General features: G+C 42.4%; 1 protein-coding gene across 3 annotated transcripts in view; it reads left to right on the top strand.

Moving 5' to 3' along the window:
* The window catches only part of ILDR1 (immunoglobulin like domain containing receptor 1), a 41,064-nt gene extending 18,447 nt beyond the window's left edge, over positions 1 to 22,617 (top strand). The window contains exons 4-8 of one of the 3 annotated variants that reach the window (NM_001102214.1): positions 2,485 to 2,604; positions 2,877 to 3,023; positions 9,763 to 9,894; positions 10,113 to 10,948; positions 15,397 to 16,181. In NM_001102214.1, coding sequence (NP_001095684.1) covers positions 2,485 to 2,604; positions 2,877 to 3,023; positions 9,763 to 9,894; positions 10,113 to 10,948; positions 15,397 to 15,438 — 1,277 coding nt within the window. In that variant the 3' untranslated portion in view covers positions 15,439 to 16,181. Of the gene's footprint in view, positions 1 to 2,484; positions 2,605 to 2,876; positions 3,024 to 9,762; positions 9,895 to 10,112; positions 10,949 to 15,396 lie in introns of all 3 variants that reach the window. The other 2 variants (XM_010801181.4, XM_024990833.2) reach the window with 2 other exon arrangements.
* Positions 22,618 to 23,038: the final 421 nt, after the last annotated feature.

Genomic DNA, 23,038 nt, shown 5'->3' with positions numbered 1-23,038 from the left:
TACACCTAGCAGGCTACTCAGGGTACCCATAGCAACAATCTGAAGAAATCAGTGAATATTCGATGACTGTTTTAGAGATAGATCAACCTAGTTTAAAAACTGCTTCCAACTTTGTGTATAATACTTTGGCTGCAGTATGTAAGTCTGATCTGTTTATATTCAACCTCTGACCTTCCCAAGTCAGCCCTTGAGCATTCAGCCTTATGGAACATCTGTCCTTTTCCAGTTTTTAGGTGCATCCTCAGAGGTTCAGGGTGACTACTCTATCCAGAGCCCAGAAACTTAACTCTGATCTGACCCCAAAGTTTAAATTTTCCTTTACAGATTTTGAAGGACGAAAGTCCCCACAGGTGATAGTCTCTGATTTTCTGTCATTTTCTTTTTCTTTCTAAATGAATAACACTGTCCACTACCCCTACTCCCAACCACCTTTGGGTCAAATTCTGCCTCCTTATCCCCATGGGAAAGTGGTATTTCCCCTGGGTTTTAATTTCTATCTCCGGGATTGTTGTGACTTCTTGGAGCCCTTGTTTTCTGAAATTTTTATGCCTGTGTTTGCATCATTTGAGAATACCCTGTCAAATCAGTTCTAATGAATGCATCAGAATCATTATTCTGATATCCATGAAATAATCTTTGTCTCTAGTAAAATTGGGGGAGATTTATAATACACATTAACCTTGGAGGGGGTCTTTCCTCCAAAGCACTTTCACCATTTTTCCAAGTCTGGGGTAAGCTTATTTCTGGGAAAGGCAGCAGGTTGGAAAATCATGAGTAGGAAAAAAACGGTAGGGATTGACGTAGAAAGAGAAGGAAAGAGAAGTCAAAGTTAGCTCCAGTGGTGCATGACCTTGCATGTTTGTTTCATTTCCTCAATAAATATTTCTTAACCAACAGATAAAAAAGAATTGCAACTATGACTGCCAAGTAAGCAGGATCAAATCTATAACTAAGGTCTTTAAGGATTTGAAGGTGTCCTCTGGTACTTTGTGTGGCTAAAGTAGCTTGGACATGGGGGCTACCCTGATGTCTCTGACTAGACCTTAAGCCCTTTCAGGACAGACACAGCACAGGTCTTGTTTGAGCTTCCACAGAGTCTGACATAGTGCTGGACCCACAGAAGGTCTTTAGAGAACATTTGCCTTTATTAAATGTGAACATAACCTTCATCTATCTTAATGGGGTAGAGACTTGGTGCTCACAAAACTCATTCTTTTCTTGAGTAACACTTATTCTGAAAATATTGGCATTTCATCCTTACTTGTTCCTCAAGTTCATCTCAACTGTCCCATCAAGATTCAGAAGTGTATGTTCACAGCTGGTGAGGAACCCAAGCTGTGGATTTTCCTACCCAGTTTGGAGAAGACATTAGAGCTTGGTGGTTGAGGGCACCAGCTTTGAGGCAAGACTTAAGTTTGAACCTACCTCTCTTTGTTACTTCTCTATGTTCCAGTTCCCTCTAGTCTTAGTTTCCTCATCTGATATGCAGCTAATAATCCTACCCCTTGTATCAGGATTAAATTTGATTTCGAGTAAGCAAAAGCCCCAACTATTAGTGACTTAAACAATAAAAAGTTAATTTCTTCCTTGGTGGCTCAGTGGTAAAGAACCTGCCTCCCAATGCAGGCAGAGACTCTGGTTTGGTCTCTGGGTTAGGAAGATCCCCTGGAAGAGGAAATGGAAACCCAATATTCTTGCCTAGAAAATTCCATGGACAGAGGAGCCTGATGGGCTACACAGTCTGTGGGGTCACAGAGAGTCAGACATGACTGAGCAACTGAGCACGCACACATACAGGTGTAAATTTGGGGCTAGACAGACCAGAACTAGTGTGGTGGCTCTGTTCCATTAATTCCTCAGGAACCCAAGCTCCTTCCTGCTCACTAAGAATGTCATCTCTTTCCTTACGGTCCAAGATGGTAGCCATCACATTTGCTTTCCAGATAACAGAGTGGAGGAAGAAATGAAGAAGAAAAGAGCAAAGATGTTCCCAAACTGTTTTCAAGAAGGTTCCTGAGAGCCGTCATGTGACACTTCTGTTTATATTCTGTCCACCAGAACCAAGTCACATGTCCATGTCCATCTGTAAGAGAGGATGACAATTAGTGACTTTATTCTGGATAGCTATGTATTGATACATGAGCAAAAATTCTACGACCATGAGAGAAAGGGAGGATAGACATTGGGAGGTAACTGGTAACCTCTACCTCACCCATTTAGAGAGTTGTGGAAGGAAGGAAGTGGGGTGATGTATCCTAACTCCTTTCAGGGTACCTGGTAGAGCTCACTAAGTGGTCAGTTTTACCACCTTTATACTGTTCAGAGGAAGAAGAGAATCTCAAAGGAAGGAATAGAGGCCTTTCTCTAACTATGAGAGGCCCTTTTAGGATGTGGAAGTATAATGCTGGGGACCTGAAGCTACCAGAAATCAGAAACCCATGCCCTCTCCTTTAATTGCTGGCACCTTCCCCTCCTTCACTGCAGGAGCAGATCTGGTGATTAATGAAGTGATGTGGTGGGACCATGGAGTGTATTACTGCACCATTGAGGCCCCAGGGGACACGTCAGGAGACCCAGATAAGGAAGTGAAGCTCATCGTCCTGCGTAAGTGCTCTTGGAGATTTCTATTTGGCCACCCCCACTGGGACACTTTTACATAAAGGGAAAAAAAAACAGAAACAAGCAAACCTAGGTTATTGTGGTCGGTAGCCAGCCTCTGAAGTACTTTACCAAAGCTGAATTTTTAATTCTGCGTGTATATTGCTCATCCTTAACTTATAGGTCAAGAGCTGTGTAGATCAGACCTTTAGCATGTTACAAGCTAAAGCATGCCCCTGAAGATTTAGTTCGACCCTTGCTTGGCTTCCCCCCTGCAGACTGGCTGACCGTGATCTTCATCATCCTGGGAGCCCTCCTCCTGCTCCTGCTGATTGGAGTGTGCTGGTGCCAGTGTTGCCCCCAGTACTGCTGCTGCTACCTCCGCTGCCCTTGCTGTCCCAACCGCTGCTGCTGCCCCCAGGAAGGTGAGGGGGACAGATGAGCAGTGGGATGGGGCGGGACGGAAGCCTAGTGCCCCAGACATATCAATTTCACATGACCACGTCAAAACCTTGCATTCTCCCAGGTTCTTCTCTATGCCCTTCTCATCACAGGCTCAGAGGTCTTTGGGCTCAGTTCAGAAAATGATGCTTAGGGAAGCCATAGAGCCAGGCGGGAAGACTTATGCCTGTTCACCTTCTAGACTGCCTAAGGCCCCCTTCAGATGGGTCTGTCCACTGGAGTCCTTTCCTCAGCAGCCCTGATAGGCCTCTGCTTCAGTATTTTCCCCCAACTCTGACCTTGCTTGGACATGAGGTGGCTGGAGGGAGTGGTTTGCATGGAACAATGAGAGAGAAGGCCACTTCCTAGAGATGACTTGAAAAGAACAGATCAGAAGAGAGAGAGGTGTTGGAGCGGGGGTCCTCAAACTTAAGAATCTCCTGGAGGGCTTGTTAAAACTTGGTTGCCGGCTCTATCTTTGGAGTTTCTGATTTAATCGGTCTTGCGTGGGCCTGAGGATTTTTATTTCTCAGAAGTTCACACTGCTGGTCTAGGGGCCACACTTTGAGAGTCTCTGTTTTAGACAAAGGAAAGAGAAGGCAGAAGATCTTGTTCTAACAGTGATCTTTCTTTGGGCTTGAATTTGGCCTTTTATTAATAAAACAGAATTGTGACATGCCCTAAAACATTTGGTGAAGACAAAAGAAGAAAGTTTATTCCACAAAGATCTTTTCTTACTGAACGGATGGAGCAGAATCAGCAGCTTTAAAGGAAGGATTTTTTTGTGTTTTTAAAGTAGCATTTCCTTTTCCTGGTGGTATAAGTAAAGTATTACCTTGTAGGAAATCTGAGAAATTCAGGAAAATGAAAAAACTGATCTGAGCACCCAGATATAACCACTGTTATCATTTTGGTCCATTTGAAGGATATTAAAAGAAACCCAGAAAGTGGCTTTTAAGATAGAAACAAAACCTAATCTATAATGTCAGGAAGCTCAATGGTCCGAGTCTGGTTTCAGGCCTGTGTTCTGAGGTTGCTGTCTTATAGGAAAAGAGAACTAACTTTTATTGGATGTCTGGTGTGTGGGGCCTTTGCATATATTTCCCTTTTGAATCCTCACAACCCTAGAAGGCAGGTATCATTGTTATTTAACAATAAGGAGACTGAAGGTCAGAGGAGTCACACAAGGTAAGTAGCAGAAACAATGCGGTGTTGCATTCGTTCTCGTCTGACTTACAGTATGTGAATTTCCCACAACAGAGGCTGCCACAGCCTGTCTGTGTAGATCGCTATGGGATTGGCTGAGATGCCAATAAGCTCCTTCAAGAGACAAGAAATAGCAGAGAACTCGGTATTGGGCCCTGGAGCTCCTTGCCTTTCTATCCCTCCTCTGGGAAGGAGGTCATGTAGGAGTCACTGCTCCCGGTGCTGTAATATAAAGACTGAGATGAGAGAAACTCTCCCAGGATACTTTCTCGGAATCCCTAAGTCTGTGGGGCACTCAAAACAGGCAGGGGCTAGGGACACAGCACCAGCGATAAATGTGTCTACTGTCCGTAAGCTGATTAACAGGTTCTGGGAGAAAGTGGTTTCTCCCAAGTGGTTAGATTTCATTTAGAAGAACTGGTGAGATAAGGAAATGTGGGCCACAAAGAAAGATCCTTGAACTTGAGCAGATGAGGTCACTTTCAAAGTGAGTCACCTGGGGAGTCTGTCCTGAGAAATTTGGTGACAAGAGGAGATTACACAGAGAGGGCAGGACTTGTCAAGTTAAGCTCTTGGATGGGGAAGAGGGTGGATGTGATTGTTGATTTTTTTTTTTTTTTTTAAAATAAGGTAACCCTAAGCAAGGCTATGGTTTTTCCAGTGGTCATGTATAGATGTGAGGGACTGTGAAGAAAGCTGAGTGCTGAAGAATTGATGCTTTTGAACTGTGGTGTTGGAGAAGACTCTTGAGAGTCCCTTAGACTGCTAGGAGATCCAACCTGTCCATCCTAAAGGAGATCAGCCTGGGTGTTCATTGGAAGGACTGATGCTAAAGCTGAAACTCCAATACTTTGGCCACCTGATGCGAAGAGTTGACTCATTGGAAAAGACCCTGATGCTAGGAGGGATTGGGGGCAGGAGGAGAAGGGGACAACAGAGGATGAGATGGCTGGATGGCATCACCGACTCAATGGACATGAGTTTGAGTAAACTCTGGGAATTGGTGATGGACAGGGAGGCCTGGCGTGCTGCGATTCATAGGGTCACAAAGAGTTGGATACAACTGAGCAACTGAACTGAACTGAAGCATACTTGTAGATGGAGAACCAAGGCCAGTAGAAAGAAAGAGAAAGGAAGCATTGTGAAGTGAGGCAGCAACTGAGGAGGGATGGAGTCAGTGGGAGTGACATCAGGACTACCTTTCACTGTAAGAGAGGGAAGGAAAAGGAAGCCTGCCCTCTGGAGAGAGAGAGGAAGTTGTTAACACAAGGAATATGATTAAAGTGTAAGGGAAGAAGCTGGGGGAGTGAGTTGACACCAGCCTGTCTCGATTTCAGCAGATCAAAATTCTAGACACACAAGGCAGCTTCAAGAACGATGTCAGTGATTCTTGAGCTTCTGTGACCACAGCCCACCCCCACAACCTGCCCCAGCTTTCCAGTGAGAGGACCAGGGAGAAGTAAAACAAAAATGACACCAAAGTTTAGTAACCCCACTTCAGCTGAGGGAAGTGGGGCCTAGACAGAGATTTCCACAATTATACACAGCTTGTTAGTGGTAAGCCTTGGACTAGTCCTAGGTCTCTTGATTCCATGTCCAGGACTGGTTCCTCTTCCTTAACAAAGACATGTTATCAGCTGAAAGTTCATACTGCGGGGAAGACATCAGAAGTGGGGAATGTTTAAACTGCTGCTCTGGAGGAGGGAAGCAGGGTTGCTGAATCAGTCAAGGAGATCTACGCATATTGGAAAAATGGCTATTTGAGGTTGGTTGTCTGACAATGGAATCATCATGCGCCCAGGAAGCATGGACTGGTAGTTCCCGAAAGCTGAAATAGCAAGGGTTCAAGGGGTGTGAGATTCTAGGGTGTTTCTGAGGATGTCCTTGAAAGGACTGCCAGTCAAATCAGTATACTGTGTATACTGCCAGTATATATAAAAAAAAAGAAAAAGGACGGTATGACCTATGGCTCATGGAGGGCGAAGAACTCTCTGTAAGAGTGAAGAGGGGGTGGTAAGGAGTGGAAAGAGTTGGAGGTCCTCAGGGTGATTCAGGCACCATGGGTGATTCACACAGAGGATTCTGGCTGCGGGTCTCTGGTGGAAGGGAGGTGTTGAGCATTATTTCTGTCACAAAGGGTGATCTTAAAGCACATGCCCCGGGTTTTCCTCAGAAATGAAAATGAATATGCTTTTGATGCTTTAGTCTCCAAATGTGTACTTTTTGTCTTCTATGGGATCTAAGGTGAAAGTAGTGACTTATATTAACCATTTATTGTAACAACATGAGCCATGACCCATTGAATATTTGCCAGTATTAGGCATTTCATATGTATTACCTCATTTAACTGCAACAACTTTATGAAATAGGTATTATTATCCCTGGGGCTTCCCTGTTGGCTCAGATAGTAAAGAATCTGCCTGCAATGCAAGAGACCTGGGTTCGATCACTGGGTCAGGAAGATCCCCTGGAGGAGGAAATGGCAACCCACTCCAGTATTCTTGCCTGGAGATTTCCATAGACAGAGTTGCCTATCGGGCTACAGTCCATGGGGTCACAAATCAGTCAGACATGACTGAGTGGCTAACACTTTCACTTCACTACTTATTATCCCCAGCTCAAAAATGAGGAGGTTGAACTAACATACTGTGGAGACTCAACTGAAATTACACAGCTAATACATGCTGGGATTCCAGTGGAAGTCCCAGTGACTCTTAAAGCCTGTGTTTATGGAAACCTATCCCTGAGGACCATAATTCTCAGAATGTTGTTGAGAGTTGAGAATCCACAATAGTCAACTCCAACTCCTGCCTTAAAGCTTGTTGAAAACATGGATTTTCTCACCTTGTATTTGACTGAAGGCCAGTCTGGGAGTGGGATCCAGGAGTCTGTATATTTAACTATCTCATTAAAGGTGATCAAGACAGATTTTACACCACTGAGGTTCAGAGATAACTTATTAGGAGTCATTTAAGGCTTTGTTTGGCACCCCACTCCAGTACTCCTGCCTGGAAAATCCCATGGACGGAGGAGCCTGGTAGGCTGCAGTCCATGGGGTCGGGTCGCTGAGGGTCAGACACGACTTGAGCGACTTCACTTTCACTTTTCACTTTCATGCATTGAAGAAGGAAATGGCAACCCACTCCAGTGTTCTTGCCTGAAGAATCCCAGGGACGGGGGAGCCTGGTGGGCTGCCATCTATGGGGTCACAGAGTCGGACACGACTGAAGTGACTTAGCAGCAGCAAGGCTTTGTTAATTTCTCCATGTTTCTTATTTTGTTGCCTGATTCCCCATTAGGTGAGCAACAGAAAGCCTGATAGTCTAGACTTCCCCATCGAGCTATTTTTTTAGGGACAGGCACGCAAGGTAGAAGCTCAGAGACTATATTTTTTCACCCCAGTGCATTAGGGAAGGAAAGGACCCTAGAAAGAGATGGTGGCAGTTAAGAAGGAAGCAGGTGAGTTAATCTTGGGAATGTGTGAAAATCTGACAGGAAGCCTGATGGAAGATCCAGAAAAGTCTCTAGGAAGTCATCTCTGCAAAGGGTCCCATTAATTAAGAAGTCATTTGGAGAGCAAGAAGAGAAGCCCAACTCTCCTTTTCCTTCCTATTGAATTGGAGGAGCTGAAAAAGGAAGTGGCCCAAAGATGCAACAGTACCATTGGGAGGAGATCAAGATTCAGTTAAGAGGGGTAGGGGGCAGCGAACGTTGTTCCCAATGGGATCAGATGTCCTGAGGCCCTGGAAGCAGAGATTAGTCTGGAGTGAGTTTTGAAAGGTGTGGTGCTGAGGAGAGAAAAATAATGTGAGAAGGTACTGCTGGGAAAGGGTTTTTTGTTTGTTTTTTGTTTTTTTTTGCTTTATCACATAAAGGAGTCTGGGGACTCTGCAGTTTGGCAGAAAGAGTAGAGGCTTGACAGACAGACACAGGGTCACACACTGCCTCTACTGGTCGGTCACCAGCTGTGGGACATTGGGCTGGGAAGGTAACCTCTCTAACTTTCTCATCTGACGCTCACATTTAAGAGATTTCTCTGAGGATTAGTTAACTCATGTAAAGTGACTGGCCCGTATTAAGGAGGGCATTGTATGTGCTGAAGGTGGCATGTTATATGGAATTGGGGGAGGCACGTGTTAGCAAGAGAGAGGAAAGTGCTGAGTAGGTGAACTTGTCTTCAGAGGGTCTGGTGTGCTGTCCTTAGGCATGAAGGTGTGGCAGGTGGGTGAGCTGCTCTAAGCCTGCATCTGGCTTCATCCAGGCTGGGCTGTGACTCACCATTAGGGCTGGAGCTCCACACAGGTCTGCGGGCTTGGCTATAACCACTTCTTGTTGTGTTGGAAGTTGGTTTTATACTGGAGCCATTGGATAGCCTTCCAGATGACCCTTAGCTGCTGGCCTCAGCAAATCCCCCACCCTATGCTGGGTCCAGAATGCCTGTCTTTTTCCTCCTCCTACTATGGTAAGAGGAAGCTCTGGCAGAGATCTGTGGCTTTAGGGGCATTCAGAGGGTTGGGGAACCCAGGAAGAGGTGAGAGTACCATGCTGGGGGCCTAAAGAGGGCACTTCCTGCACTTAAGCACACAAGTGGATAGACATGGGACTGTTTACATGCATGTATACACAGGGACCTTGGGAGACATGTGCACTTGGTCACAAAATAGAATCACGTGAGCAAAACAACTAAATGCATTTGTTTTTAATTTGTATGTGCTGTGGGTTGTGTGCTTCAGATCAGCTGCAGAGGGGACTGGAGAAACATTTCTATGGACTCTTGGGCTGCTTTTTTTTTTTATACTATTTTCTTTGCCCTGAAAGGAAATGGTATTTCCCTTCTCTCTTCTCTGCCTCTAACCCACCCATTAGAGATTCCCCTTACTTAGGGAAAACCCCAACATTTAATAAAGTGAGGAGAAGTGTAGAAAGGATCTACTTCAGGTTTTTGCATTCTCTGCCTTATTCCCCGTGGTTTTCTCCCACCCAGGGCTGGCATTACCAGCTGGAAACATTCATCAGTCCCTTTCCCTTTACCAGTAATTCTGCGCATTGACCTCAGCATCTGTGTCCTTTTCTTCCACTCTGAGCAGGTGATCCTCCCAAGAAGCCCCTGACTCACCGCCTCCTGTAAGCCCTTTGCATCTGTGCCTTCTATATTTGGCCTATAGCCTGAGATTTCACTGCCTGCTAAGATCTACATTTCTACCTATACATTTTAGGTGACCTTGGAAATTGGCAGGACGATGAAATGATTTCAAGACTAGGAAGTCAAGTTTCAGGAGGATATTTCCTAGGGTGCAGGAACTGCAGTCTTGCCAGGGAATTTATTCCCAGCGTTTTGACAGAGGAACAGTGGATTCACTACTTCCCTTAACTCTTCCACCCGTGTAAGAGAGGACACAGTAAACTTCAAGGAGAGAAAGTGGCCTCTTGGCAAGGCTGCCGGGTGGAGAGAAGTGAAGTGGGGCGTGTGGGCCTTGCACTGGCTCAGGGTCTGCGTTTCTCCCTTTTCCCCTGCAGCCCTGGCCCGCCACCGCTACATGAAGCAGGCTCAGGCCCTAGGCTCTCAGATGATGGAAAAACCCCTGTACTGGGGGGCGGACAGGAGCTCCCAGTTTTCATCTTATCCAATGAACCCACTGCTGCAGCGAGGTAAACCCTGCCAGAGATTTGGGGTGGGAGAGGGTAAAGGGCAAGGGTAGGAGCGTGGGCTGCATCGGGGCCTTCATGACCAAATAGTGGGCAACTTTGTGATGGAAGATGGGAAGGCGTAGATTCACGCTAAATAAGGTGGCACTTGGGGGCCCTGATTCTGAGGAGTGTGTTTTGGACGAGCAGTTCTGCATGTTCTTATTCTTATTTTCATTCAGATTTGTCCCTGCGATCCAGCCTCCCCGAGGTGCCAATGACCCAGGCAACCGCTCACCCTCCCATCCCCAATGGTGTCCTAGAGTATTTGGAGAAGGAGCTGCGGAACCTCAACCCAGCCCAGCCTCTGCCACCTGACCTCCAGGCCATATCTGGCCACCCCTGCAGCATCCTGTCCTCCCTGGGCTCTGAGGTTGTGGAACGCAGAGTCATCCACCTGCCTCCCCTGGTCAGAGACCTGCCGGCTTCCCGGAGGACAAGCAGCTCCTCCCGCCAGCAGTGGCTCCCCACAACGCCATCTCCCTCCAGACCCTGGGATCTGAGGGAGGGGAGAAGGCAGCACCGCTGCTCTGATTTCCACCAGGAGCTCCGGGATCCTGAGGCTCAGTGCTGGGAGTTGGAGCAAAGGGAGCTGGACCGATTGCGGCGTGGGAGGCACCGCGGCTCCAGGCATCGCTGGTCACCCAGGCGCTGGTCGGACAGGGACAGCCTCAGCGACGGTGACGGCCCCTCATCCAGTGAGGCCCACTGGCGGCCCCACCGCCCCCCTCTCCGGAGCCGCTACCCAGAGAGAGATCCCCGCAGGCCCAGCCTCAAGGAAAGCGCTCAGGGGCACCAGAGGCGCAGGCCCCGCAGCTACTCCCCTCCCCTGCCCTCTGGCCTCAGTTCCTGGAGCTCCGAGGAGGAGAAGGAGAGGCAGCCCCAGAGTTGGGAGACCCGCCGCCATCGTCGCTCGTGCTCCCCAAACTGGCCTGAGGAGAAGCCACCCAGCTACCGCTCGCTGGATGTCAGCTCAGGCAAGAACGGCAAGAAAAAAGGGAGTGTGAAGAGGCGCTTGGTGAGCCTGGGGCTTCCTGCTGAGGGTCGGGAATGGGCAGTAAGGACTCTTCATCCAGGCTGACACAGGCCACCTCATATGCCTCCATGGAGGGCCCCTGGTCCCTGTTTTGCACCGCTTGCCCTCTGGGCTCCGTGAGACACCTCTTATAGAGTTGGAAGGAACTGTGAGTGCTCAGGGCAAGCTTGATGCTTCAGGAAGGGCTCCTCGCCCCCAGCCTGGCTCCACCCCTCATCACAGTTCTCCGAGGCCAGTCGGGCAGGGTCCCCCCATTTCACAGGTGAGGAAACCAGGCTCAAAATAATGAAGTACCTTGTGAGTAGTGGAGCTAGGACTCCAGGACAGGCCTTTAGGCTTAATCTTTACTTCTTGTCATAGCTGCCTTGCTTTACTTAGCAACAGCCTCCATTCCCCAAATTAGAACAGTGGGACTGACAGTGTGCAAGGGCCTGCTGTATTTGAGGATGCAGCCCTTTGAGACTCCTCTGGAAAGTATCATTACAATGATTTAGAAACAGACCCAAAACAAAACAAAACAACTTGATATCCCAAATATGGGTCAAAACTTTAGGATTCTGTGAACAGGCAAGGTGCCAATGTCAGAGCCTGAAAGGGACACAAAAGGAAGTAGGCTTTTTAATGCCTCTGAGCATAGACCCTTTTCCACTGTAAGATGTGACTTTAAAAAGTCATTTTATAATTAATATACCTCAATGATAGTATTCCTTCTATGTTGTCTCTTTGCAAATTATGCTGGTTGTTGCTCAAAAATATTCATGAATTGCCTTCAGAACCAACTTACAAGCTACCCACAAAAATCTGTTTCTTTATTCATTCAAAAATCCTTTTTCTGTTTTGTTTCTGCTGAGATAAAGGAATGCGGAGCAGGTTGTGAGGGAGGTTCTCAGAGTAGAGGGATATTAGAGGAACAAGAATTTTAATCTCTCATGCACATTGACTGATACAACTCTCATTTGGAAATGCAGGTTCTGCTGTGCCTTGTTTTAAAATCAATCATCTGCGTAGTGTGTGCAAAGACAGGGACCTTGTGAGTGCCTCAGTGCTGGTCTTTCTAGGGAAGAACCTTGGTGAAAGAGTGATTTGTGAGGAAGATAGTGAAGGCCCACAGGCATTTCTGAAATAATCGATGGCAATTATATTCTCACAGATGTCCCAAGAGAGAGGCAGAGAGTAATAATGAAACTAAGTGGCACTGAAAGTGAAAGGAAAGTGAAGTCGCTCAGTCATGTCCGACTCTTTGTGACCCCATGGACTGTAGCCTACCAGGCTCCTCTGTCCATGGGATTTTCCAGGCAATAGTACTGGAGTAGATTGCCATTTCCTTCTCCAGAGGATCTTCCCGACCCAGGGATGGAACCCAGGACTCCCGCATTGTAGACAGACGCTTTACCGTCTGAGCCACCAGGGAAGCCAATGACTATGGACATTTACACAGTGTTTCATTTAATCCTTTCAACACCCTGTTCGTTTACAGTAGATACAACTCTTCCATGTTACCAGTAAGAAAATTACATCCTGAAAGAAAATACAAAATCAATCAAAGTCAATCACTGTTACTTTGGTCATGTGATTACTAGATGGTCTCTTATCTTCACTGTAACAGAGAAAAAATTAAAAGCCAGCTTCAAACCCAAATCCTATTTTCTTCTAAGTTAAAGAAGAAATTTAAATTTTCCTTTATTTTCTTCTAAATTATATAGTTTCTTGTAAGTGAAAGAGGGGGAAAGTGGGGTATCAGTTATGTTCTGGATATTGGAATAAGCCATTTCTAAGTCTATTTCACTTAATCCTTGCAACTGCCCTGTGAGGCTTAGTAAGATTAAGTAACATGCTCAAGGTCACACAGCCAAGAGGGAGTGAAACCAAAATTTGAACAAAGCCCTTTAACTCTCAAGCCTGTGCTCTTTTCAATTCATGCTGCCTAATTAGAAGAAAATCTGTGGGGCAATGTTTTCTTGTGACATTTATTTCTTCCTTATTTTCTGAAAGTATTATAGCTTCCTTTATAGTACACCTTCCTTTATAGTACGCCTTTCATCAGGGTGTACACAAAATAATTCTATCACAAGCAAACCAAATTTTCAATTGTAAAGTTGCTTGTGAGAGGAAAAGTCACTCAAGATAATTCTAAAGGCCTTCATTATTTTGGATTTCTCTGAGCTTATCTCCAAAAGAGTTCTCACTTCAATTTATCACATTCAACTGTCCACTCATATTCTGAATGACCAGAGGCCCAGGACCAAAGCTTGATTGATTATTTATTTTTTAAATTTTATTTTATTTTTAAACTTTACAAAATTGTATTAGTTTTGCCAAATATCAAAATGAATCCGCCACAGGTATACATGTGTTCCCCATCCTGAACCCTCCACCCTCCTCCCTCCGCATACCATCCCTCTGGGTCGCCCCAGTGCACTAGCCCCAAAGCTTGATTTAGAAGGGTGATTGGTTTGGAGGGCACCGTGTTTTGTTTGTAACTTGAATTTTGAATGCCTTTGTAGTTGTTATTATTTAGTAAGTTGTATCCGACTCTTTTGTGACCCCATGGACTATAGCCCACCAGGCTCTTTTATCCATGGGATTTCCCAGGCAAGAATACTGGAATGGGTTGCCATTTCCTTCTCCAGGGGATCTTCCTCAACCAGGGACTGAATCTGTGTCCCCTACAATAGCAGGTGGGTTCTTTACTTCTAAGCTACCAGGGAAAGCCCCTTGAATGCCTTTAATGGAGCCAAAATTTCATTCTTTGTGTCTCTCCTTAATGGGGCTGGAGGCTTTCAAAACACCTTCTAACCTTTAAAGTCTTTGGAGCTTGCAGCTAATTTTAGAAGTTATAATATATTTGGGCCACTAGATGGTGATCTTTAATTATATATAACTTGAAGTTTCTCTACTCAGGTTGATAAAATGTATCACTATTTTCTTAAGATTTTTTTAAAAAGATCTATTTATGGCCATGCTGGCTCTCGGTTCTTGTGCCAGGCTTTCTCTAGTTGCAGTGAGCAGGTGCTACTCTCTTCTGTGGTGCATGGGCTTCTCATGGCTTTGTTTGTTGTGGAGCACTGGCTCTAGAGTACATGGGCTCAGTAGTTGAAGCATGTGGGCTCTAGAACACAGGCTCAGTAATAGTGGCTTACTTGCCCTGTGGCATGTGGGATCTCCCCAGACCAGGGATTGAACCCACATCCCCTGCATTGGCAGGTGGCTTCTCAACCACTGGACCACCGGGAAAGCCCTCAGGCTTTCAGCAGGTACAGCTTTACCATAACTTTTTGCAAAATACTTATTAAGAATATTAAATATTCAGATGCTCTAGTGGCTGATTTTGCTGATGCCTGATCCCCAGGCTGGGGAGCCTGACATGCGGCTCAGAACACTCACTCCTGTGGAAGAACTTCTGCAATGTAACCATTCTCCAGTTTGTGGGTCACTCACCCAGTGGGGTATGGGATTTGATTATATTGCAGGTCTGCCCCTCCTACCTGTCTCACTGTAGTTCTTTATGTGTTTGGTTCCAGTTTTTTTTCTTATCGATGGTTTTTCTGGAAATAGTTGTAATTTTGGTGTGCTGATGACAGGAGGTGAGCTCTGGGCCTTTCTACTCTGCCAGTTTGGCTACTCTCTCCCATCCCACATCATTTTGATTAGAAACCATGTCCCCTAAAACTTTCTTGATAAAATGGAAATATACAAAATTTTTGACGCAACATGAATGTAGTACATACATGTACATTTTGAACAGTATGTTTTGAGACAGATACCTTGCCATTCCAACAAGAAAGGTCACATTCATTGATGACAGCTGTAGATATTCAAAACTAGAATAAAAATAATCTCCAGTACATAGAGAAATATGAGAAATGAAAACCATACTCTCTGAAGCCCTTGTAGCACAAGATGAAAAAACCAAAAGATCAAGTGGAATAACTTCTGAAGAAAAGTCACTGAGTTTGGTCAGCAAGAGGTAATTAGTGATCTGAAAAAATAACTTCAGAGAAATTGCATGGTATGAAACTGAACTTTTTAGACAAGGTTGAGAACAAACGGCTCAGGAGAATATAAACAGAGAAAAGAGAACTGGGCCATGTCTTCATGAACAAATGATAGAGGTGCTGATGAATGAACAGAGTATCTTTTTTTCAAGAGATTTAAAGATGTCAAAAATCAGTAAGAGGCAGAGTGAATGAGAAGTTTTCAGAAGTTAAAGATGGTTGAGGGAGGCTCAGAAAGGTAGGAAGAGCAAGAAACCAAAGCCAGGGGGAGAAACTGGCTTCACGAAGAGTCAAGAAGTAATGTTTTAGATTCAGAGCTGCTGTCCCAGCAGCCACCACTCACTGAGGATTTGCACCTGAACCAAGCCCTTGTGTATTGTGTACATAGACAATAGAGCACAGCTGACTGGATTTTTGTGTTCTTATATTCCCCAGGAGAGAGAGAGCTCCCATAGTGGAAGGAGTGTGGTCATTTAGTCACCGGGCACAACACTGCTTCTGTGGCGACTTCTCAGCTCCTGTGTGTCACCAGCAGCATCTAGATTTCCACGTGGCTTGAGATGGACACCGCAAGTTTGTATCTAACATCTTTGGCTTAGATTCTGAGAATCAGATGGTATAATTTTATAAACAAAGTTTGAGGAGTCAACGACTGTTGTTTTAACCTTGGTACACACTCTGCATATTCAGGTAGGCAGACTTGTAATGAATCCTAATTGGGATGCAATCCCTCAGGAACTTAGTAACCTGAGTCTTCAACTGGGTCACACTGCTCAGAACTGTGGCCATTCTCAAGGTGAGAACTCGGGAGTCTTTAAGAGGAAATCAAACATGTCTCAGAGCAAGAAATCTATGGAGCACTATAGGGAAATTTCCATGGAACCTTGTCTCCCTCAATAGCATATCTAGAGGATCCCTTCATGTTATGAGTCCACTTTACTGCCCCCAAGACTGGTCCTGAGTGCCTTTGAGGGTTCACGCAGAGATGGCACAGGGAATGTTCCACAATGTGCCCTCTCACAGGCTATTTATTGCGAGTGTACAAAGTCACAGAGAAGCACTTTTGCACCAGTTTTATTCCTTTCCTTTGTTTTCTTCTTGCTTTTTTCTTTTTTTTGCCTATATCTGTATATTTTTTTATATAGTATGTATCCATTAAAATCACTTTAAATGCTTTTGGGGAATAGCATAGTACATAAATAAATAAGAAGTGAAAGGTACTGGCTTGAGGATTCTGTCCTAGATTTTGATGCACTTGAAATTAAGCCTCCCCGACTAAGGCTCAGAGAAGAGCCAGACCAACCCGATAGCTATGGAGCCACCTTTCTCTTGGCACCATTTAGCCTTGTGGGGTGGGGATTTCTCAAGTAAAGGCATCCAGACAGGTTTTGCCACTCGGTGCCCCAGGAGGAAGGCTCTGTGCCTCTCTGTAACAGGCCCTACATCTCTCTCATTTTCCTTAGCCCCCTCTGGTGTCTTCATGAGTCCATTTGTGCTTCAGGTAGAGACTCTCCTCCAGCAGACCATAAGGAGATGTCCTAAGATGAAGTGTGTGTGAATGTATGTGTATTCCTCAACAGTATCTTTATGCGTGTGGCCTTAAGCTCATTTTTGATCCTTTTGTACTGACATCTATTTTTTCTCCATCCATTTTTCTCATTAATTACATATTGGAGAAAACTGGTTAAATGCCTGCACTGGGCAAATGTTTCTTTGAGATTATTTTAATATCCATAATGTAACTGAGTCTAAATTGGAAAAATAGAAAAAAATTAAAATTTTAATAGATAATTCAGTAACTGAGAGACTTCTGGTCTGGACAAGCTGATATAGACCTCTTTTCCTCTGTTCCTCCTCACTAAACACAACTTTATAAATCCTAGAAATGTTACAAGAGACAAACAAAGAAGAAATCTGAAGAGTGCTAAGAAGAAAGTGAGCTGGTTTGGGAACCCAGGACCAGATGACAACACAGAGGCAGGGCATCTTGTGTCCCCCAACCAGCAGAAGGCAGCCACCCAGACCTGGTCTTTTCTGACTTCCCATCTGGCAACAGAAGGTAGTTTCGTAGCTTGTTCTTTCCCCTGGATCTAGTGGAAGCCCCTCTTACAACTTCAGAGAAGGGGGACCTACTGGGAGTCCTGTCAAAAATAAATGACCAGGGGAAGCATTCTCCTTCCCTGCAGAATCAGAGATTCCTCTTTTCTATGGGGAAATGCTGATGTGGATGGGAGGACCCAGTAAGCAGGTGGCCCAACTGGAGAAAGCTCAATTGACCCCAAGGGCTGGAGACTTTCCTCCTCTGCCCAGAGATACGAGGGCTCTCTGGTGGAACCAGGAAAAAGAACCTGTCACAGCTAGTAGCCTTATAGCTAGCAGCTGGGTCCAAGAAATCACTTTATTCTCCTCCCTGCCCAGAGAACTGGGTAGCTGGAGGTGGGGGGAGGGTTACTAACTGAAGACTTTCCCCACCTACCTCCCTCACCCAGAGGTATCTTGGCAATCCAGCCGGAGGAAATTTCAACCCTCAGGCAGTCACAAAGTCTCTGAAAATTAAACAATTACTGTAATCAGCCCACAAAAGTAGGCTAAGACTCATATGTTAAACCTAAATAGAGTAACTTCCTGTAAAATATTTAAATAGAACTCAGATTTTCATAACATAATGGACAAAATGTCCAGGATATAAATCAAGAAACAAGAAAAATCACAACTTGAATGAATGTCAACACCAAGATGAATCAGATGTTGTAATTAGTCTGATAAGAATTTAAAGGCAGGCATTATAGAAATGCTACAATAATCAACTACAAATTCACTAAATACAAGTACAAAAAATCACAGAAAATAAATAGAAGTTATGCAAAAAAAAAAAAAAATTATAGAACTGAAAAATAGAAATTAAAGACTTACTAGATGGGCTCCCAGTAGAGTGGAGATGATGAATCAGTGAACATGAGTACAGAACAACAGAATTCACCCAATATGAATAATAGAAAAGAGAATGGGAAAAGTGACCAGAGCCTCAGGGACCTGTGGACTAATAACAAAATATCCAACATTCATATCACTGGAGTCCAATAAAGTAGAGGGGAAAGAGGGAAGAATGAATAAATATTTGAAGAAACAATGACTGAAAACTTGCCAAATTTGATGAAAAACATCAACATAGAGATTCAAGAAACTCTAAACAGGATAAATCCCAAGAATCCATGTCAATACACATCATAATTAAACTTTTGAAAACTAAAGACAAAAATTCTTGAAAGCAGCCAGAGAAAAACAATGAAATCCCTGTAGGGAAATACCATATGAATGGATTTCTCATGTGAGATCATGAAAAAGGAAATGTCAAATTTTATTTTTTAAGTCCTGAATGAAAACAACTATTGACTCATAATTTTGTATCTGGCAAAACCAGTTTTTAGAAATGAAAGGAAAATAAAAACATTCACAGATGAATGACGACTAGAAGATTTTGTGACTAGCAGATAAATCCTGGAAAGACTGGATAGAAGTTCTTCAAATAGAAAGAAAAGGACAAAAGGAAACTTAAGCATCAGAAAGCAAAAGAAAAAATAGGTTAGAAATATGAGTCCATACAATAGACATTCTTTTGAGTATTAGTATTATAATTTGTTTCCATCATAAAATATGATTTATAAAACCCCAAAGAGGGGAAAAAAATCTCACAAAAGAAATGGGAGTTATACAGTGAGTTAACAATAATAGGTAAAGGTGAGGAAGGTAAAGAAGCCTAACTGGAAGTGATGTTTCTATACTTCATTTTAAGTAGTAAACAGTGTGATACAAAGTACAGAATTAGAAGTAGTATCCAGAGCAACTATATGAAAACTACAGAGATGAACTTAGAAGTGCTATAAATAAATCCAGATGAAATCCGAAAACATGTTCAAGTAACCTGCAGAAAGGTAAGAAAGAAAATAAACAACGACGTCCAAAAGAAACAAGTAGGAAACAATAAAATAGCATCCTAAAGTGCTAATAACATATCAATATTTGCCTTTGTTGTAAACTGTCTAAATATGCCTATCAAAAGACAGATTAACAGCAGATTAAAATATTTTTTTAAAAAACTAAATCCAACTATATGTTCCATATAAGAAATTCACTTTGTATTCAACCACAGGTAGCCTAAAGTAGGATGGAAGAGATACACCATGTACACATTGATAATAAAAATTAGAAGGAGTGACAGTATTAAAATCTCCTAAAGTAGACTTCATAGCAAAGAAAATTATCAGAGACAAAAGAAATTATAATAGTTAAGGGATCACTCTGTCAGGAAGACACAATATACTAATGTGTATAAACTAAAGCATAGAGCTTCAGATACATGAGGCAAAACTGTTAAAGCTGAAAGGAGAAAGAGAAGACTCTACAATTATTGTTGGGAACCTTAACACTGCTCCCATTCAGTAACTGGTAGAAGTATTAGGCAAAAACATCTGAGCAACACAATCATCAAGATCTAATTAACAAAACAGACCATCCAACAACAGTAGAATGTAGTTTTCTCAATTTCTGTCGAACATTCACCAAGTAGAAAAGAAAAAAAAAACCCATAAAATATACCATAAAACAGACCTTGACAAATTAAAAAATTGAAATCATAAAGCTTATATGTCCTGACAACAGTGGAATCAAACTGGAAATCTGTTAACAAAGACAACAGGAAACTCTCAAAATACTTGGAAACGAAGCAACACACTTCTAAATAATTATGGGTAAACAATAAGCCTCAATGAAAATTAAAAAGTATATAGAACTAAATAAAAATTAGAACACAAAGTATGTAGGAGGCAGCTAAAGCAGTATTGAGAGGGAAATTGATAGCACCAAATGCTTACATTTAAAATGAGGAAAGGTGTAATATAATTTAAATTATTTCCTCCAGAAACTAGAAAGCACAATAAACCCAAAGCAAGCAGAAGGAATGAAATAATAAAGAGCAGAAAATAAAATTGGAAATAGGAAAACATTACTGAAAAAAAAAAAGCCCAAGAAAACAAAAAGTTGGTTCTTCAAAAAAAAAATAATAATAAATTTGATAAACCTCTAGCAAGACTGACAAAAATAGAACACATATCACCTGTATCAGGAATGAAATAGGATATATCATTCCTGATAGTGCAGCTGTTAAAAGAAAATAAAGGAATACTACATGCAACTATATGTTCATAAATATGACATTGTAGGAAAAACAGAACAATTCCTTACGCACCACAGACTGCTGCAATTCAAGACGATGCAATAGAACACCTGGATAGCCCCATGACCATTAAGGAAATTGAATTTTTAATTAAAAAGCTTTCCAAAATGAAACTCAAGGCCCAGATGGTTTCACTGGACAATTCTATCAGACTTTTAAAGGGTAATTAAAACTAACTTTATACCTCTTCCAGAAAATAGAAGAGGGGGAAACATTTTCCACCTCACTCAGGAAGACAGCAGAGCCAGACAAAGATATGGCCAGAAAAAAAGAAAACTGAAAACATTCCTCCTGAACTTAGGTGCAAAAATCCTTAACAGAATATTACCAAGTATTTTAAAACACAAAAATAAGTATATACCATGAACAACTAGGATTTATTCTAGGTATGCAAGACTAATTACCAGAATAGTCAAAACAATCTTGAAAAGTACAATTGGAAGACTTATATCTTCTCATTTTAAAATGTACTACAAAGCTATCATAATTGAGATAGTGTGATACTGACACATAAGGACAGACATATTGGTCAATGGCAAATAACTAAGAGCCCAGAAACAAATCCTTACATTTATGGTAAATTGATTTTTTGCCAAAGCTATTTAGGCAACTCAGTAGAGAAAAAATAGAAAAAATACAAACTGCTGCTGGGTCATTTGCATAGCCACAAGCAAAAAGGTGGAAGCATTGCATACACAAGCAGTTAACTCAAAATGGACAGCAGACCTAACTGTAAGGGTTAAAACTACAACATTTAGAAAAAACTAGTCAGAATCCTTTGCGTCCTTGGATTAGTTAAAGAGTTCTTAGATATGACATCAGTAGTATAACCCTTAAATGAAAAATTTATAAATTAGACTTCATCAAAATTTAAAACTTTTGCACTTCAAAAGACACCATTAAGGAAATGGAAATACAAGTTACAACTTAGAGAATATGATGACAAATCATATTTTTTTTTTTGCAATTCGTCTCTTTTTATTATTATTATTTTTAAACTAAATTTATTTATTTTAATTAGAGGCTAATTACTTTACAATATTGTATTGGTTTTGCCATACATCAGCATGAATCCACCACGGGTGTACACGTGTTCCCAATCCTGAACCCCCCTCCCACCTCCCTCCCCATACCATCCCTCTGGGTCATCCCAGTGCACCAGCCCCAAGCTTCCTGTATCCTGCATCGAACCTGGACTGGTGATTCGTTTCATATATGATATTATACATGTTTCAATGCCATTCTCCCAAATCATCCCCCCCACCCTCTCCCACAGAGTCCAAAAGACTGTTCTATACATCTGTGTCTCTTTTGCTGTCTCCCATACAGGGTTATCGTTACCATCTTTCTAAATTCCATATATATGCGTTAGTATATTGTATTGGTGTTTTTCCTTCTGGCTTACTTCACTCTGTATAATAGGCTCCGGTTTCATCCACCTCATTAGAACTGATTCAAATGTATTCTTTTTAATGGCTGAGTAATATTCCATTGTGTATATGTACTACAGCTTTCTTATCCATTCATCTGACAAATCATATTTCTAACAAAATATTTAGAAAGAATAAAGAAACAAAGAATAAATCTCAAAACTCAAGAAGATAAACAACTTAATTTTTAAAAATAGGTAAGATTTGAATAGAGATTTTACCAGAGAAAATAAAGATGGCTAATAAGCACATGAAAAGATGCTGCTTATTAGTAAAATAGAAATTAAAATGACAATGTAACACTACTTCACAACCACTAGAATGATGATAATAAAAGACAATAATAAGTGAAGGCCTAGACATGGAGAAGTGGAAATTGCTGATTGAAATGTAAAATGATGTAGCCATTTTAAAATGCCTTTTGGCAATCAAAAAAAACATATCAAACATAAATTTACCATGTGACCCAGCAGTTTCATTCCCTGGCATATATCCAAGATGAACACTCTATTTATGTGAAGACTTATACTTGAATGGTCATGGGGGTCTTATTTTTAATAACTAAAAATGCAGTTAAAAAAACCCACAAAACCTAAATTTCCCTCAACTGGTGAATGGATGAACAAAATATAGTATATCCACACAATGGAATTCTATTCTGTAGTTTAAAAAAAAAATAACTGATAGGTGCTACAACATTGATAAACTTCAAAAACATGCTCAGTAGAGGAAGCCAGATGCAAAAGACCACATATCATATGATCCAGAACAGGTAACTCTACAGAGACAGAAAGTAGCTTAATGGTTGCCTGAGCCAGGGGTGGAACAGGAATTAACTGCAAGTGGACAAGAGGTTCCTTTTGGGGGTGATGGAAGTATTCTAAAATTGGATTATGGTGATGATTGTACTAAAAATCATTCAATTGTACACTTATAAGGAATGAATTCAATGATAAATCTACTATGCCTCAATAAAATTCTTTAGTAAATGAATATTATTCCAAAATGTTTTCTATGCATATATAGAGTGATAAAAATTCTTTTAAAATGTGTTCAGGTTTCCGAGGTGGCTCAGTGGTAAAGAATCTGCCTGCCAGTGCATGAGACGCAGGAGTTGCAGGTTGGATCCCTGGGTTGGGAAGACCCCCTGGAGGAGGAAATGGTAACCGACACCAGTATTCTTGCTTGGAGAATCCCAAGTTCAGAGGAGCCTGGAGGGTTACAGTCCATAGGATCACAAAGAGTCGGGCATAACTGAGCACATACGCAACAGAAACCCATATTAAGAGGGATTCTGACCCACTGTTGCATATCAAGCAAAGAATATTTTTCAGAATTGGAAAAAACAGTTGTGAAAAGTCTGGACTATGCCCTGTGAAGAGTTATGAAAAAAGCTGAGAATCTTTAGCTTGAT

The sequence above is a fragment of the Bos taurus genome, chromosome 1 (assembly GCF_002263795.3).
Source record: "Bos taurus isolate L1 Dominette 01449 registration number 42190680 breed Hereford chromosome 1, ARS-UCD2.0, whole genome shotgun sequence".
In the NCBI taxonomy this organism is placed as follows: Eukaryota; Metazoa; Chordata; class Mammalia; order Artiodactyla; family Bovidae; genus Bos; species Bos taurus.
Note: the sequence above shows the minus strand (reverse complement) of the source record. Positions and strands in the feature narration are given on the sequence as shown.